At 29.9% G+C, this 19,232-nt stretch overlaps 1 protein-coding gene across 9 annotated transcripts; it reads right to left on the bottom strand.

The window, feature by feature from the left end:
- Positions 1 to 2,454: 2,454 nt before the first annotated feature.
- On the bottom strand, positions 2,455 to 18,976 carry LOC110651848 (type IV inositol polyphosphate 5-phosphatase 3). Of its 9 annotated transcripts, none has more exons than XM_058137491.1 (12): positions 18,778 to 18,976; positions 18,543 to 18,612; positions 10,361 to 10,393; positions 10,088 to 10,280; positions 9,882 to 9,956; positions 8,791 to 8,863; positions 8,442 to 8,546; positions 7,275 to 8,106; positions 6,219 to 6,403; positions 4,702 to 4,810; positions 4,244 to 4,386; positions 3,201 to 3,480 (listed from the first exon to the last, which is right to left on the bottom strand). In XM_058137491.1, the coding sequence occupies exons 3-12, from the start codon at positions 10,388 to 10,390 to the stop codon at positions 3,216 to 3,218; spliced, it is 2,010 nt and encodes a 669-aa protein (XP_057993474.1). In that variant the 5' UTR covers positions 10,391 to 10,393; positions 18,543 to 18,612; positions 18,778 to 18,976; the 3' UTR covers positions 3,201 to 3,215. The 9 variants fall into 9 exon arrangements, with proteins under 9 accessions (XP_057993476.1, XP_021662990.2, XP_021662987.2 ...); XM_058137494.1 differs by having other exon boundaries at positions 10,088 to 10,205; XM_058137493.1 differs by lacking the exons at positions 18,543 to 18,612; positions 18,778 to 18,976 and adding an exon at positions 2,455 to 2,824 and having other exon boundaries at positions 3,249 to 3,480; positions 10,088 to 10,205; positions 10,361 to 10,768.
- Between the last annotated feature and the right edge of the window lie 256 nt (positions 18,977 to 19,232).

The raw sequence follows: 19,232 nt of genomic DNA, 5'->3' as shown, positions 1-19,232 counted from the left end.
CACCTGAATAAAGAAAATCAATGGAAACAATTGAGGGTAAAGTGTTAGAAAGATATTCAATTTTCATCATCTCCTTGATTTGATTTTCTCCAATGTCTAATATTGTCTCCATCAATTGTTTTTCCTCACCTACCACTGCAATCTTCATAGAATGGTATTTGTCACTCTATATTGAAATCTCCATGGGTTGGTCTTCACTTACTAGGGCACTTTTCTCAAGCTCCCTTGCTCTATCTCATTAATTCTGGCTTCCCCTTCTAAAATTGGCTACTTAAAATTGAACTGAGGCTCATCATCTTCAACAATAGTGAGAGGCATTATAACTAAAGTTTCAAGTTCAGATTCTTTAAACTTAGATTTCTCTACTTTAGGTTGCACTTTTAACTCCTGAAACTCCCTTTGCTCTTCACTTTCTTGTTTCACAACCAAGAAAGGCTTTGGTGGGACCTCTTGTGGACAAAGTTTTTGTTAGAATAAAATCTAATCATAATCTAGAGTCAAAAACTCTTGTTCCAACAAATACTTCATTATAAATAATGTACAAATTGGTCCCTTTCCTTCTATTGCTCTTCCGGATTGCAATTGCGCCCACTAAGTGGAAGCACCTCCTTTCAACCGACAAGTCACCAATTTGACTCTTTTTTTTATGTGCTATGTCCACTTGGTCAAAGAATCTATCAACATTAGCAATCTAATCTAAGAATTCTTCTATATTGAAATCCCTATAGAAATTAAGAATATCAATTTTCAATTGATTTTCCTTTTCATGATACCCATATGCACCTCTTCTCTTATAACCACCACATTGTTGATCCATATTGAACTTGATGATTCATAGTCATCTGCCTCCTCTGAATCATCATAGTAAAATTGCCTACATCTAGAAATTGGTCGACAAATAGGGTCACCACGATTTAAACCTTCTCCTAACCTTTTTTGTCAACTCAATTTCTGTTTGTTTTAGTTTTCAGAGCATCAATATGACCTATAATTTCTTCAAAATGTCTCTCTATTCACTCAAATCTGAGATCCATTTGTTGCTTTAGACGTTGCTCCCATCATTGCAACATTTTATCCCTATGGTAAAAGGCTCTAGCTCCTCAATCGCCATCACAAAAACCGCTATTATCACCACCTCCATCAAGGTTAACCATTTCCCCACTCTAATATGATGCAGTGTGAAACTTGAAAACACATTACTCACACACTAGTGAAAATTGAGAGAAAATTCTCTATTGTAATTTTAATTAATGGGAATCTGAACTAAAATTACATAGAATATAGGGATATCTATAGGAATTTTGCACTCCTAAACCTAACAAGAAAATAACTCTACTAACTAGTAAGTTTAGATAAACTAAATTACAATAAGAAATCCTAAATAAAATAAGAGGAAATCTAAATCCTATTTAAATAGGAAAATTAAATAAACCCTAGATAAAATAGGAAGTAAAACATAAAATACTAATTGAAATAAGAAAACAAAGTAAGATTATTTTGGCAATCTAAAACTCTCCCAAAACAAATAGAAACTTTCTAAAATAGGTAGGATCATGCTAGGATTGCCAAGGACTGCTGAAAATACACTTGGAAACGTGCTGCCACAGGGGGAAACATGAATTTCTGCCTTTGTTGTGCCTTGTGGAACACACTCTGGTTCTAGACTATTGGAACACACTAGGGTTGTGTTCCCTGGCGGAACACACTAGGGCTGTGTTCTTTGTTACTTGTAACTCCAAGACCCACGTCAAATATATATATACATATATACTAATAAAATGTATATAAACAATTTCTTATAATGTGCATATTACCTTATTGATTCATCATTGTTAACTGCAAAAACCACATTACTCACATTTGTTAAGAAAAAAAAAAATTACAGCCAAAAAATTGAAGAAACATGCAACACATACACTAAATCGTACTTTTTCCCTTAATAAAATTGGGAAATTTCCCTTTGTTTTATTAATTCTAAAACTGTTACCATGCCTGAAAAGTTTTTTATCATATATGTGATGGGGTAGTCTAAGTTCAACACACGAATAGTTACCACTAGATTATTCTCACCCATTCTATCATGCCTAAAACTTAAAAATTTCATATGACCAAGTTCTCGATTTCAATACATCAATACCTACACGTACCAGCGTCATGGCTGTACATTTAAGGTAAAATAAATAGCTAAAACAGATTCGATACGTAATAGACGCATTCCAATTGCAAGAGACTCAGAAAAATCACTAAAAACCATGATAAGAATAGGTATTACGCCCATGTCAGATTGTTATCCCCAGAGTTCCGATAATGGTTCAAGAGTGCTCGTCGCACAAGTGTACGTGCGCGTGCATGCACACACATTGAGGGAGGGGGGATGCTAATTGTTAAGAACAGGAGAAATTTGCATATATGTTCATTTGTTAGGATAAAGGTGGTAAATAAATAAAGCCAACATAGCAGCACCAACTCACTAAACACATGCATTAATTGTTATTATTATTTTTTTACATCAACATTAATGATCCATGAGACTGGAGAGTGCTGCACACCTCAAGGATTGTTCTCTAAATACACATTACCTTCTTTGATGCACACGTAAAGACCCACCACACTTTCTATCTTAAATCTTTCTATGAACCCTATAGGACAAACCCCTCAAGTTAACACACTAAATATAATAACTGGAATTTACAATATCGCGAAAAAAATGGCAAAATCAAAAGGATGGATCTAGTTCTTATATAGTGAAGAATTGCAAAGTTACTTCAAGCTTTTTGCCTTTTATAATACATTGACTCCATTAACGCTCCCATGAAGAAATATCCTGCATCAGATTAAAACTACTTCAAGTCAGAAAGATAAGCAAATAAGAACGCCTCCAGTTGGATATAAGCATAATTCTTTTCAGGCAATGGTTAATTCACCCTAACTGCGAAATATTATTTTTCCAACCAGAAACAGATATGATTATGTGAAATGATACAAACCATCTAGTGTTATGATCATGAATGAATAATATAATATAAAACTTATCCTTTTCCCAATTGTCAGTATCTGATGTTAGGGTTTAGGAATTAGTTGGCCATTTTGTCCTTCCAGGAAAAATAGATAAGACACTATTTTTAAAACATTTTTTCTTTTCAAGATAAGAATAAGATTTAAGAATTTTATATATACACCCTTCAGATGCAGTAAAGTATCAAACCCATCCACATTTATGCGGTGCACATGCATAGGCTACTGCTCACCTTCTCGAATCTCAACTGGCTCATTCCAACATCAATGGTTTCTTCTAGAACTTCCTCATTTTCAATCTCTGCATCTGTGTATGTGAGTGCCCTCTGTAGCTTCCTAGGACAGAACACCTCAGCCTCAGCCATATAAGTGGCTGTAACAGGTCGATGATCAGAAAGTTTGAGCTCTTTTCTCCTGTACTTGAGTAGCCTCATTCCCTTTCCATAAGAAAGGATGCGATCACACCTAGAAGATTAGAAGAAATTAAAGAAAATTTGCAGAAGAATTTGATTATCAAACAATCAGGTGCATGTGCTATTAATCACCATAGGAAGGGAAAAGATTTTTTTTCTTTTTTTTTTCCCCAAATGAGGGTTGGAAATTTAACTATACATTGTTCAAAAATGAACATAAGCATTTTTCTCCAGTCTATCGTGTTCAGTTTTGGGAAGCGTCTCTTATGTATCAAGTATTACCTTCATTGGAGAAATATATAATCATGCAATGATATCTGTACTAATCATGCAAGGTATGATCTAAAGACATAGGTAATGATAATTGTAATGAACAAGGCAATCAAAATGATGACTACTACCTGCTCAATGAACCAAGTTACTTTACAAGTATAGATACCATTGTAGATTTAGTGATAAAACAGATTAATTCTGACCTAAACCTGCTTAAAAAATCTGATCAGTACCATATAGATGTGTGTATGTACGCATGCTAAAACCAAACAAAGGAAGAAAAAGCATAGTTACCATATAAATGTGTGTATGTTCACATACTATAACCGAACAAAGGAAGAAAACACAGTAACCAAGAAATACTAAATACAGATTCAGGTAAAGTTCTTATTTCAACAGAAGAAAATCTTTAAAAAAAAAGTAGAAGAAGAAGAAGAAGAAGAAAAATTGCAGTTATAAGATAATCCATTAACTGTATGATAAACAAAAGAAAAAGATAGAGGAGCAACTGCTATACAACTCAAAATCAAGCAGAAGCATACCATGCTGGAACACGCCTCCCAGCTTTAGAATCCTCTCCATAATAATTGTCTGAATTTATTTCATACTTATATGTTGGTGGAAAATTTAATGTACCCTCAGTCCATCCATCAAATGCACGACCCTTTCTTAGTTCTCGTACAAGCTGCCATAGATATTAATGAATTTAATGGTTAGTTGGCATTTTATCTACTAGTTGGCATTGTATCTGCTTTACTTTTAACCTATTTTTTTGAGACTCTAGAAAATTGCAGCATTAATAAAGAAAATTATTCCAAAATAATAGCTCAAAGTGAAAATGAATCCAAGCCAACCACTTCTGCAATACACATGCACGCAAACACAAAGATAGCCTTAGCCTAGTACTAGTAATTGATAATAGCATGCAAAGCCTGGTACTGACTGTGAACAATGCCGCAATCATCTAAAGTTTATCACAAACGATAAATTGCAATTCTACCTGATCCCTCTCCTCTAACTTGGACCACTCCTTTCGGGAGATTAGTTCTCGTGTTTTCTCATATGACAAGTTGATCCGATAGTTCAAATCACCCAGCAAAATAATTCTTCTGCAGAAAATATAGAGTATTAATAAGAATTAATAAATTAGTACCAAATTTGAAGTTCATCAAAAACACAAACATGAACAATTTTTTTAATAAAAAGCATAAATTTTTTATGATAATTATTTCTCTTCTTTGGTGTTATGCGGATATGCCTGAATTTCAGGCATAACAGTACCTTGGGAATATACAGCATGCTTCTTTTCTAAACCATAATTCAAAAGGTCAGGCTAATGGTAGAAATTGCAAACTCATATACAAAAGAAGAAGATGGGAAGGCCTTTGCCAAAGCATCAGAACTTCAGAAGTACCTTCCCTTTATTCTTCTTATTTGTTGTCTTCTCATAAGCAACAAAATTTTGCCAATTTACCTGGATTCTCCACCCCCACCTGCTCCTTCTATGAAGATATACATGCTGCACCACAAAGTGTGATGCAACATCTAAAAAATGAATCAACAAATAAATACCTAGTAAGCATTTGACTGAGTCTACAGTCACAATATCCAATTTCTTTCCAAACTTCTAGCAGAAAGATGAGTTTCAAAGATTACTTCTCATTCAGAAGTATGCGTTAAGTGTTTCTTTTGTCAATGACAATGACAAAGTATGAATTTTTAAGATTCTTTTATGAAGTATGCCTTTTTAGAAAAATCATTTTCAGTACCATATATAACATCACAGGAATAACAAGTCATCAGACAAGATTATATCAAGCAATTTCATTTTTAAATTTTCTTTATAGCAATAGCCTAGAAAATATGCATAGTATTTTGATTTCTAAATCAAAATACCATTCTATTTGCAAAATTTATTCTCTATTTCTTATGCAAAAGTTATCGGAAACATTTTTGGGTATTTTACAACCTCTACAGGCTATGGAGATGATATTCACCAGCAAAATGACCCCCTGCACTGTTCTTCCCAGTGTATGATATGAGATAAAATGCTAATCATTCCCTTTGATATCTGAGGCCAGAATTCATCTCCACTTAATTAATTTCTCCAAATTAACATCCACAAACACGAAAGAGATTTACTTGTGGAACTTTAACATGCTAAATTCATATGCCATCTTACCAAACCCTCTTTCAAAAGAAAGAGAGAGAGAGAGAAAAGAAAAGAAAGAAAAAGAAGTGCACAAAAAAAAAATCCTGAAATGGAAAGGAATCCTACATGTTTACACATTATCATAAATGACAGACCTACTAGCTTTGAACTACTGTCAATGACAAGATACTTTATTTCTTCTCACAGTTATTTAAGTATTAAAGAGGATTGTAAGTTAAATAATAAATTTAACAGAAATTCATAAAAGCAGAATAGAGCAATTTTAACTGTATGCAGATATCAGACGTTGGAACAGCTGATAAGAAACCTATTCTTCATGTCTTATTAAGATGTTGTATACTCACTCATGATCAAGGATGCGTTTTGGAAGACCAATACCAGAATTGGCATGGAATAGAGTTCTCCTATGTATTTCATGCACATCAGCATTTCTTTTGAGTTCATCTCCATCTTTTTCACCTGATGTCAGGTGAGTGCATATAAAACAGAAAAGAGTCTGATATATAGACATACTGACTGATATCGATCCCTGGAAGAGTAAAGAATATTCTTACTGTTTGAAGAATTTCCATAAATTTCAAAAATAAAACATCATAGATAACATTACTAATTAAAATTTAGTTAATAATTTCTATGTGCATGACATCAAATATGAGGAATAGGAAGCAAAATCGGGCCCCAGCTCAAGCCCCTCTCTGGGTGGCCATCTTGCCGGCGTACCCCCCTAGAGGCCGGCGGTGCGACTCACAAGGTACTGTCCGCTCTGGTGGAGTTCAATCCCTTCGCCCTGCAGAGCTAGGATTCGAACCCTTATCACCTCACGGGTTTGCTTCGCCTCTTACCAATTGAGCTGCAGCTCAATTGGTAAGAGGCGAAGCAAACCCGTGAGGTGATAAGGGTTCGAATCCTAGCTCTGCAGGGCGAAGGGATTGAACTCCACCAGAGCGGACAGTACCTTGTGAGTCGCACCGAGCATTTCTTCTTTGCATAAACAAGACAGATCTCAGGCGATTGTATTTCAGCAGGTTATTTCTAAAAGAAATGAATGCAAACCTTCTATCACAAGTTCTACCAAGAATATTCAAAATTGCTCTGAATGTATGCATCAGCTAGTTTCTGTATTCTATGAAGTTGATGTCTAGCACATTCTCAGAAAGTAAAATTATTCTTGGTAAATACTCTACAATGAAAGTAAATTCAATTTTAAAAATGCAAGAACCTTTCACCCACTAAATATTATTAGGTTTTACATACATACTAATATATGCTTTATACAAGTTATTGAAAGTAGGTTGCAAAATAAGTCAAATGGAAGATTAAAAATCAAAAAAACAAATGTTAAAAAGATTAAAAAAAAATCAAAACATTCAAAAACTATCTTAAAAATCTATGGAACATACCTTGTTACCAATGTAGCCCATGACCCCAACGCCAACGGTCGACACTTTCAAGTTCTGAATGTACTTTCGCAAGCTCCTACGAACCCAAATTGTGAGGAAAATTCCAACCATCTGCTTACTTACTATCCTTACATATGATGATCTTCTTTTGCGTTTCATGAGAGCTTCAAGGTCAAGTTCTGCAAGAAACGCTATGTCCGATTGCATTTCATTTGTGAGTAACTTGAAAGAATTATATGCTCCAAAAGACTTGCTTGCTTTAAAAGATTTAACTGCTTTAAAGGAATTTGGTCTCTGTAAAACATGCTGAGATAACAAGTCTAATGGGGGCTCTGGCCAGCTCAAACCAATCCTTTCAGTGCCACTAAGCATTTTGGTTAACTTGCGGTTGTTTTGACCTGCCGCTACTTCTACATCTCCAGCAGAATCTTCTGTCCGCAAACAATTTAGCCTACTTAATTTCTTTGGAGAAGAAAATTGCCTCTGTAAATTCTCTTCTACTGGGACACCTAATTTACCACTATTATCCGATGCTAATCCAGAATTAACATCCATGTCACCCATGTCCGGACTATCTTCATCTTGATCCAATGGATGAATTTCCTCACCAATATCACTATCACTTTCAAGTAATATCTCTTCTATATCTGGCACATCATCAGATGGCTTAAATTTTGATGGAGATGGGGGATCAGTATAGCATTTAACTTTGGTCTTTGTTGGTCGAATTCTATTCAGTGCATCACGAATAATGTTTTCCCACTTTGGAACTGGGCGGTTATCTTCAGCACCAAATATATTCCCAGCATTCAATGGCACAATCTCCTGAAGACTGTAAAAGTGAAAGCATTTATAATGTTTCTCAAATGAACTCTCTTTGCATGCACAACAGATTTAAACCAACAAAGACAGTTTCCAAAATGAAGTAAACTAACAAAACTAGGAATACAGATTATACGTTTAAAAAGAAACAATCAAATGCATTATATAAAGTTAGGGCAATAAAAAATAAGATTGCTGGAGTCATGTCAAGTAGATAAAACACCAAGTCCATCTTCCCCAACATATTGGATAAAATTAATGCTTGATGGTATGACTAACAGAATTTCAGTTATAGATGTAAGTTTCACGCCACAAGAATTCAGAACAAAAATTAATGACACTTACCCAAAAACATAGATGTCAGCAGGTTCATCAATATCAATCCACTCATCAATATCTAGATCATCAGGTGGTAGTTTTCCTCCAACATTCCATGTACCAATGCATATTCTACAGGAGAAAAGTTTGAATATTTCAACTATTTAGTAAGTGAGATCTGGTTGAGTGGGTTGTGAGGGGCTTTAAGAAAACAAACTTATCGATAAAGGAAAGGCGAAGACAAAAAAAAAAAAAAAAGGGGAGAGAGAGAGAAGAAGAAGAGTTCAGCCAACAAAATCTAATAAAACTACAATCTTTGAACCAATACAAGTATTCCACTAGAATGTACACATGTCAATTGTCAAGAGCACCAAACCTGAGTTCCTTTGTGTTTATATACTGTGTCCTAAAAGTTTCTGATTTTCGTCTCCTTAATCTTGGAAGAGCATCTGAAACCCAAAAATCAGACGAGATAGTTCAGCTAAAGCCTAGAGGAGCAATACAACAGCTAAAGGAGCAATACAATATGACGAAACTTCTGATCAAACAGCTTCACCTCTAAAGCAGCCTTAAAAAATAAAAAATTAAAACGTTAAAGCAGCTAAGAATGGTTAAATTTGAAGTAGGAATCACTTGATCTTTAATATTATATATTTATTCTAATTACTAAGTGTTATTTGGAAAGCCAATCTGACACATAAAATGGAGTCATCACCAAGAAAGAAAATTCTTTTATCACCAAATTATGATGCAATGGAATGATTTAGTATTCATGCAGGGTCCTGAATTGTTCACCAAATCATTACTAGAACTTATTTTTCTAAAATATATGTATAATTAAAATTAAAATTAAAATTAAAATAATAATAATAATAATAATAATAATAATAATAATAATAATAATAATAATAATAAAAAGCAATATGTTGACAATAGGCAATAGCCAATCAAAACAGATAGCCAGGGTTTTAAAGAAATCTCTAACTAGATAAATAAAATACAAGCAATGTATTAGCAGCTAACTCCACTAACTTGGTCAATATATAGCTGTCCTCATCACCCATTTTCAACAAAATGTGCTGGTTCTTATTCAACACGATTTATCATTATTGAACTCTCTTTTTACAACCCTAAGTCTTATATTGGACGAAACAAATAATAATAATAATAATAATAATAATAATAATAATAATAATAATAATAATAATAATAATAATAAAGATGTCATTTGCACCAGACGCGTAAAAATAAAGATTTTCACATTCCAGATCAAAAATAATATAGCAAGATTTGAAATATAAAGTATCTGCAACTGAAAGAATCAGATGCTTCATAACACCCGTCCTTTTTTGCAACAAATTCAAAATTACGCGATAAAACTAAAAATTTCAAGTGTCCAACTGAAAGATGAATAAAAACCCAAAACGTGGGGAAGCAGAAAAGACAAAGAAGATGAAGAAATAGTACCATTGATAGGATCAAGCTGAGCATCCTCTCCTCCATTACCTCTAAACCGCGATTCTCCACCGTACTCACAAAATTCTGCAAGAATTAACAAACCTTCTAAAAAATTGAACCAAAAAATTCACCATTTTTTTCCCTTTCTTTTGTCGCTTTTAAGATTTACTATAGCTTGGGATGTGAGAGATTGAGCAAGCAAGCAAGTTACCCACCTTCGGTATCAGAAGCAGAATCATTGTCACCGTCGTCTGAGTCAGTGTCGGCACTGTAATCGGAATCTTTGGTGGAGATGTTAAGCAATTTACGCATGACCACTCTGGGCCAAAACAGCTGTAGGCACGAACAACCCAAACAACAAAATGTTTCAGCCCAACTTTTGCTCTGTCCAATTTCTCTCTTAGTAAACTAATCCCCATAACGCAAACATCAAAATTAACCAAAACCCAAGCCAAAAAAACAAAGTGAAAAAAGGGAGAGACAAATACCTCTTCATGGGGCTTTGAGCGAGACTGCATGGTCTGTGGATTTTTCATGACGCGAAAATGTTAAAATACATATAAAAATCAAAGGAGGAGGAAGAAGAAGAGGAGAAACAATGGAGTGAAAGGTTTTTGAAGCTGAGAGAGAGAGAGAGAGAGAGAGAGAGAGAGAGATCAAAGGAAGTTGCAGAAATGGAGGAAGGGAAGGATAACTGTTGAGATTAGAGAGAATGTAGATTTGACCTGTGGGATTAAGAATCTATGTTTGCTCAGTAATGGTGATTAATTAACTAACAGTGTGGATAATTAAATAATTTAGTAATTAAGAAAGATTAATGAAGAAGCACAGTTTCTTTTACAGTTGCAAGCTTACGTGGCAACTGATGCGCTGTGCCATCTGTTTCACACTTGCGTTTGGCAACATTACAAAATAATTAATAATTAAGACTCCTAAAATAAATTTACAAAATATTGCTATTATAAATTTAATTTTATATCAAAATACATTTTTATTTTAATTTAAGAATTTAAAAAATAAAAGGAATTTTCAATTTTTTGAATAATATTATAACTTGATTTTAAAGAAAAAAAAAATACTTAAAAAAATATAATTGACTAAATTTATTTAAAAAATTTGCAAGACTGCTTTGCTGAACGCTGACTGCTGGGAATGTTTGAAGAAGCCCAACAGACCGGCCAGACCAACCAATTTCGGGTTCAGATAAGTGATCAGAGCGGCGGCTAACGCGTTTCTGCACCGACCTATTACGAGTGTTCCTCCAATCAGAAAAAGCCATTCTGTTTATTATTATTATTTTATTTGTTTTTCACGCGTGAACCTAATAATTAATTAATTTGTTAATCATAATATAGAAGTCATTTTGTAATATAAATCAAGTCCAATAAATTGAAATTGTAAAAGTATATATTTATTTTATTAAAAATATGATTTTAACCAAAAAAAAATACATATACAAGACAGAATGACATATCCCTTAACAGAATTAGGATAATTTTATTAAGATGTAGTAGGCTATGTATCTTTTATACACACATTCTTTATTAACAATGTGAGATTTCAAAAGATTAATCTCACAAGTTGAGACACCCAAAACATAACATGCAGCACCATATCATAAAGACAATATATGTCCCTTAATAGAATTATGATAATTTTATTGATAATTTTAAATTAGTTAGACTGCTTGAGAAAAATATTTTTTTTAATGAATATAAAATTCTATGACTAATAATTTTCTTATGTCTAATTATACTTCAAGAAGTCAAATTGTTTTTTAACTCTTTCACGTGATTTCTCTCAAATCTGTCTTGATCTTAACGCATATATGATGAAAGGGTTAAAACTTAAAATAGTCTATAATGGAAGGTGATGAGGATTGGAGTAGTTGCAAATTTAGGACAAAGCCAAATACCTCCACACCACTGTAAATTATCACCACAAACTTACGTTTTCTTTTCTTTTGGTGACTGTAATTTCATTGTTTCTTTCATCTATTGGCTTCATCTTCACGTTCTATCATCCTCATTGAATAAAATTTCCATGTGTCTGCCTTGGATTTTGGACAGTTTATTTTAAATTTTCAAATAAAATGTCATTAGTTTATTATATTTGTTGTTGGTGTCCACGTAAAGAAAAAAAACTAAGTTATGAAAATATAAAATAAGGAAAAATTAAGCTAGATTGGTTTAAACTATTTTGATGGAAATAATCTCAAGTTTAATATAAAGATTGATATCATTAGTCATCTATTTATTTTTGGTCAAAATAAATTTCACATAATATCAAAGCATGTTATATCTTGAGATAGTGTTGTAATGAATCGGACCTAAATAAATTTATAGACTAATAAAAAAAAAATCAAACTCTAAATGAGTACTATTGTATATTTATCATTTTTTAATTAATTTATCATTTCATATATATTTTTCTATATGAAATTATCGATACATAATAAAATTTTTCATATATTCATGTATTATGTAATTTAAATGATTTTCTTTTGCAATTTCACTCTATTAAATTTAAAAGTTAAAATCTTATAATTTTAAAAATTACTCTAATAGTTTATAAACAAAAATTCATGGGTAATATTTGCCTTGTTTATTTTTTTTTTTCTACAAATTCAATTGGGCCACACATGGGCCTATGCTGCGCATGTAACGTAAGAGAGACTCGTTAAAGACAAAAGGCAAAGCAAATGTTGCATACTACTATCACATGGATCCCATCCCATGTAATTACTTATTTTCCAATTTTCAAAGAAAAAAACCTTATTCCTCCAAATAAATAAAATAAATAAATAAAATAGTAACCTTGTTACTTGAAAAGAGCATTTGGTTAATTTGATTGTGAATTAAATCGAGATTAAAAATTAAAAAATTAAATTTATATAAAATATCAATTGAAATTAAATTGAATTAGAGAAAAACTAAATGAATCATTTTAAAAATTAAAATTAATAAAATTTTAAATCAAATTAAATTTATTGAATTAAAAATCAAATTAATTCAGTTCTTTTAATTTAAATTGAAAATCTACAACCCTAATTGTTATGTCTGGGATCAAAAACTATCCTCCGGGAGGCCTCTAGACACCACATGTGACATAGGACACAATCTTGAAGTTGATGGGTAATTTTTATAATCCTTCCTTATCGTTTGCTTCACCTTTATCTCACAATTTCATTTGTTATCAAAAAATTTTTAAATTTGAATTATGTTTCATAGAAAATTTGTTTAACTTGCAATAATAGATTTTTAAATTAAAAAATTTATATTCTTCGTGAATAAGAGAAAAAAATAGAGAAAGTAAGGTTTACAATTTATGAGGGATTACGATATTATAATACTGTATCGGGAGAGATGAACTATTCATGAAGACTGTAAAATAATGATTAATAAGATGAAATTCAACTATAAATATAGTTTTAACCATTTTTTATGAAGAATAAATTCTTATTTTTTTTCTAATAAAATAGATCACTATAATAACATTTATATTTTTACGATAAATTTAAATAGTAATTAAAATAGTTAATATTTTTTAAGTATAAAAAAAATAAAACAAAAAGGTAATTTATTATTTATTTAATTTAAAAATTTGTTATACTAAATTATAAATTTAAAAAAAAATTAAAATTTAAAAATTTTTAATTATAAATTAAAATTTAAAAATTTTTAATTACAAATTAAAATTAAGAAATTAAAGTAAAATAGGGAACAAGTTGAAAGCGGATTTCCCAAGTTAGAAGCTAAGGCCTAAAGGCAGGAGAGAAATATATCGTTTGATATGTTATCACCGAAAAATTTTCTTTTTGCTTTTTTATTGAGTTAATAATTAAGGAGTAAAAATACAGTGTCATGGATTATTTTTTATTGTAATTTTTTTTTTAATCTAAATAAAGTATATTATTACTTATATAATTTGTGTTCTATTTTATATATTTTTAAATATAATTAATTATAATTCAAATTATAAAATTTATGGTTATAAAAATAATTTTAATTATATTTTTTATTATTTTATAATAAATTTGCAAAAAAAAAATTCTGATTTTTCTATTTTTTTTAATAGTAATCATGTGGCCACTAAAATCATCACATGTTTCGGGCATGTGACATGATCAATAGGCAGGGTCTACATGCCAATTTCAATCTGATTTCACGTAAATTATAGAATATATTTGGTACATTAAAAGTAATGAACTAAATAATTACATAAAAATAATTAAAATTAAAATTTAAAAACATAAAATTCATATTTTTCTAAATAAAAATATATATGCATTAAATATATTTAATAATTTTCATAATTTCATATCAAAATGGATAATGTCAATTCATGAACCAATCAAATCTAACCGAAAGAGAGATCAATTGGCCATGATTTTAATTTATTTTTTATTTTAATTTAAGATTATTTCAATTTTACTTTAATTATAATTTAAGCCATTCAATGATTAAAATAATTTTTTTTAAATCAAAATTTAAACTAAATTAAATTAAAAATTCACTAATTTAATCATGATGAAGGATAATGATTAATGTGTTTGATAGAAAATTAAAAAATTAATAGTTAAAAATTATTTTATAAGTTTTAATATTTAAATAGAATAATTATTAATTTAAATTTTTAAAATTAATATTTAATCATTTAAAATGATATAAATATTAATAAAATAAAAAATTAACTTAATCTTATAAAATATTTAAATAATATTAATAAATAATATTAACACGAGTTAAAAATAAAAAAGAATAATTTTTAATTTTTAATCTAATTTTGAATTTAATTAAACCATAATGAATCCTACCAATAAGCTTATGGACTATATACATTCAAAATTTTATAATTTTAAAAATAATTATAATACTATTATTTTTATTTGAAAATCATTCTATCGAGTTAAGAGGGCTTTTCTTTAAACATATAATTATTGGCCGAATATTTGTTGCCATTTTCCACAGCTATAATTGCAGATTTTGACACCTCCCTCCATTATTAATGGCGGTGTCCTATTAGATGCCAAACTATACTGCCACCCATTAACTAGCACGCTACAGGTGAGCATTATTTAATTTAAATTTAAAAAATTAAATTAAATAATTTTAACTTTAATAATTTAATTTAATTTTTAATATAATTTAATTTAGTTAAATTTTATATTTTAAAATTTTAATTATATTCAATTTAAAAAAATCAATTTAAATTGAATTAAATAAAATAATATTTTTTTTATTTTTAAATTAATTTATTTTTATGAAGAATTTATTATTATATATAATTATATATATAAATTATTAAATTTTATTAATTAATGATTATTATATTTAAATTAATGTTAAAATCAAATAAAATAATTTAAAAATTAAATATAATTTAAAAAATTAAAAAAATTTGAGAACTGATGAGTTTGAATTGAACTAAACTGAAATAGAGTAATTCGATTTGATTTTTTATTTATTTTGATTCGGTTTGATTCTAAAATATAATAATTTAATTTTAATAATTTAATTCGATTTGATTCGATTCGATTCGATTTAATTTAAACTGAATACTCACTCCTAACTGACGATGCTATGCTAGTCTAATAGTAAATTAGGTGGACTGACATGGTCTCATCCCCTGTTCGATCAACAGTTACACTAACTTAATAATTAAATATTGCTATATTTATTGTGAAATGTTCTAATATTATCTTATTGAGATCTATATTGAATTCAGTAGGAAATTTCCTCCCATAAAAAAAATTAATCGATGATCTTGAATCAATGATCTAAAAGAGCTACTATTTTTATATTAAAAAATTCTTTTTTTTTTTAAATTCATAATAAAAAGATTTCAAAATTTTATAAAAATAGTAAAAGAATAAAAAAATTAAAAATTTAATATAATTAAATTTAATTTAGATTCCAAACCTCACAAATCTGAAAACTATTCCTTAAACTAAAATTTATTGATAATTTTTCTAATTGTATTATTATTATTATTATTATTATTATTATTATTATTATTATTAAGTGATATATATATAAAAAATATATACTAATATACATATAAGGTTTTGACTTTTTGTCGCCGTTCCACGATACTAACGATTACGTTCTATTATGGGATTATTTATAATGCTAAGTGTTTTTTAATTGAATTTAATTATAAAGAATATTGCATTAAGAAATTAAACACCATTATTTCTCCCCAAAAATAGATTTATAATTTATTTTTAAATATTATAGCACCCAAAAAGTAGATATATATTTTTTGAAATTTTTAAATAATATTGGAAAATAATTTCAAATTATTTATGATTATAATATATTTAAAAATGAATCATTTTAATTTTTAATAATCTCTATATTTATGGAAAACTATTTAAAATTTTTAATCGGTGTATAAAAAATTTAATTAATTTTAAGTAATTTTATTTGTTAATTTAATTAAAAACTTAAATTTCATTCATTCATCGTTTGAAACTCAAATAGGAAAATGCACAGTGTACTTGTAATGCAATGATTTTGAAGTTAAAAAAAATAAAATAGGAAAAAAAAAATTCAAGGCTTGCTTAACAAGTTTATCTATATTGCAAACGTTAAGTCACATCCATGTGATCATCTTTGCTTAAAATCGAGTGGAAAAAAACAAATCAATTTGACAAGGCAGCAAACATGGTCCAGAATATCATTTTTGTATTTTTGCAAATTTAAGTGATATAGAAAAAAATATATGTATACTAATATACATTAGTATTAATATATAAAAAATAGGATATTTATAAAAATGTCTTTATATTGATATATATTATTTATTAAAACTGAGTAAGAGAAAGTTTGATTAAATCCAGAGAGCAAAGAAAGGGGGAATTAAGTTAAAAATCGCATTCTATTTCTAATTTTTAGAGGGGGAAACTCTCTCCTTCTAAGATCCTTTCCATTTATAGCTCCAAACTTTTTATGTTATCGCTTCCTCGGTCGCTTCTGTCCCTTGCAGAGAAGGGCCCTCTCTGTCCTTGCCAATCTTGTGGGTTTCTCTCCCTATAGTTAAGTTAGGTTGTATATAATTTTGGTTGAGTAGCCAACAGTACATATTGAGGGAATCTTCAGGGCTATTTTGTTTCTATTGTATTGTTTTGTACCATGTTTTATGATTTGTTTGCAATTACTACCGGGAAACTATCACAGTCGACTAGATCTTCATTTTTGCGTGACGAGGATGAGTCACGGTTTCCTTTTGGTAAGGCGTGAGCCGTTTGAATCGCGAGGAGAACAAGTTTCATCAGGTAGTTCAGAGCAAGAGAGAACTTGAACAAGTGCTTGGCAACAAATCATAGACCGATGCGCCCCCACTTCAACTAAAAGAGAATGAGATGCCACAAGGGCTTTCTCTTCCTTGTCTTTTTTCTGTTCCTTTAGGTTATGCCATTCCCAGAGCCTGATGATATGTTGCATCTATGTAGATTGGAATATGCAACTTCGTTGTTGCCGTGGGCTCTTTCCTTAGATGATGTATCTGTTCTTTAGATTGTTTCTTCTCCCTATCGACGGTAGATGTCTGGCACAACTAGTCGTTTCGAGTGTGCCTTGAATTTTGGCAGTGGCACATCATCTGCTTCTTCAATGGGTTTGCGGGTTCGAATTCCAACTTGCCTCTGCTAGGTTTTTCTCTCTTGGATCCGTAGATTCTGTTTACAGGGTTGGGGTCTGTGCATTAGTTAAGATGACCATGGTTTTTACATGGATTTAAGGCTTGTTTATAATCTATAGTATTGGATGAGACGCTCTACTGTATTGGCTTTAAATTTTGTTTTTTTTTTTTTAAATCAAAGAAATTCCACTATCCTAAATTAAAACAAAAAAAAAAAGTTTAATTAATGTGATACTTGAATCTTGTATCTCATCACTTCACATTTGTAACATTTCTCAAGTAAATTTTTTTTTTCTTTAGACTCCTTTTAATTTAATTTCTTGTCGTTTTAAAGATTACATATGATTTATGATGAATTAATTATTGCTTGTATATATATATATATATATATTTTTTAATTTAAAAAAAAATAAAAATATATAGATTTTAAAACATATTCTTAAAAGCAGAGTTAAAAATATCTCGAGTTTTCCCTACAAATCAGGTCTCAAATAAAGTAGCTTTTAATTATTTTTTTTTTCTTTCTTTACTCTTGGGATGATTTCATGCCATACTTGCTATGCCCGGTTTGGCTCCCACTAAATTATCTTCTTTGTAACCCTTTTCATAATAAAAAGACGAAGATTCTCTCTCTTTTTTCTTTTATATGCGTACTGTTTTCTTGGAAAGAAATACTTTTGTCACATAATGAAGAGTTTTAGACTAAAAAAGTTAATTAGCCTAATTTCGTTTAACGTTCACCTGACAGATTCAAATCTTCATCCTCTGAATATTAAAAAGAAAAATAAAAAAACCTAGCTAGCCAAACAAACACTGTGCAGCAAAAGACTAAAAGGATTCTAAGAAAGAAAGAAAGAAAAAGAACAGATGAAGAATATACTTTATCCAAGAAATGGACTGATCAAGCCTTTCCTTAAAATGAAAATATAATCATGGATAAATCTTATTGGAAGGGATCAAGAAAGTGTAGCATGAAAGAGAAAGGAATCATATATAAAATTAAATGTGCAGATCATGCTTACATACCTGACTCTAATTCTGCTTAATTTGCTCTCTGATCACTGCTAGGATGAGTTGCTTTTTCTCTTTTCTCTTCCTTCAATTGGAGTCGAAGAAGAAAGAAGGGAAATGAGAAGAGAAAGTGTTTGTTCGTTTGTTTGTGAGAGAATGGGAAGATCTTATTAGAAGAGATCAAGAATCTGTAGCATGAAAGATAACGGAATCATATATAAAATTAAATGTGCAGATCAAGCTTACATACCTGACTCTAATTCTGCTTAATTTGCTCTCTGATCACTGTTAGGATGAGTAGCTTTTTCTCTTTTCTCTTCCCTCAATTGGTGCCGAAGAAGAAAGAAGGGAAATAAAAGAGAAAGTGTTTGTTCGTTTGTTTGTGAGAGAGTGGGATGTGAATTTCCCTATTGAAGAGAAGATCTGTGGTAGCTGCTGAGGGAAGAAGGACAGGTGGACTTTAATGGCTGTTTATAAAGATAAAAGGAAATAGCATCCGCACCTCAATCTCTTCCCACGTGGTTGTGCCACGTGGTTCTTAATAATCATTTATTTTTTACTATTGTTTTACCGTGTAAGGCTCCTTTGGATGCCAATTTCCATCCCTCAAACCTAGAGTAATTTTTATAGCATGTTGTTAAATTCTATCCTATATTTTACTTTTAATTTTAATTTTAATTTATTATAAAATATAAAATAAAATTT

The sequence above is a fragment of the Hevea brasiliensis genome, chromosome 16 (assembly GCF_030052815.1).
Source record: "Hevea brasiliensis isolate MT/VB/25A 57/8 chromosome 16, ASM3005281v1, whole genome shotgun sequence".
NCBI lineage: Eukaryota > Viridiplantae > Streptophyta > Magnoliopsida > Malpighiales > Euphorbiaceae > Hevea > Hevea brasiliensis.
Note: the sequence above shows the minus strand (reverse complement) of the source record. Positions and strands in the feature narration are given on the sequence as shown.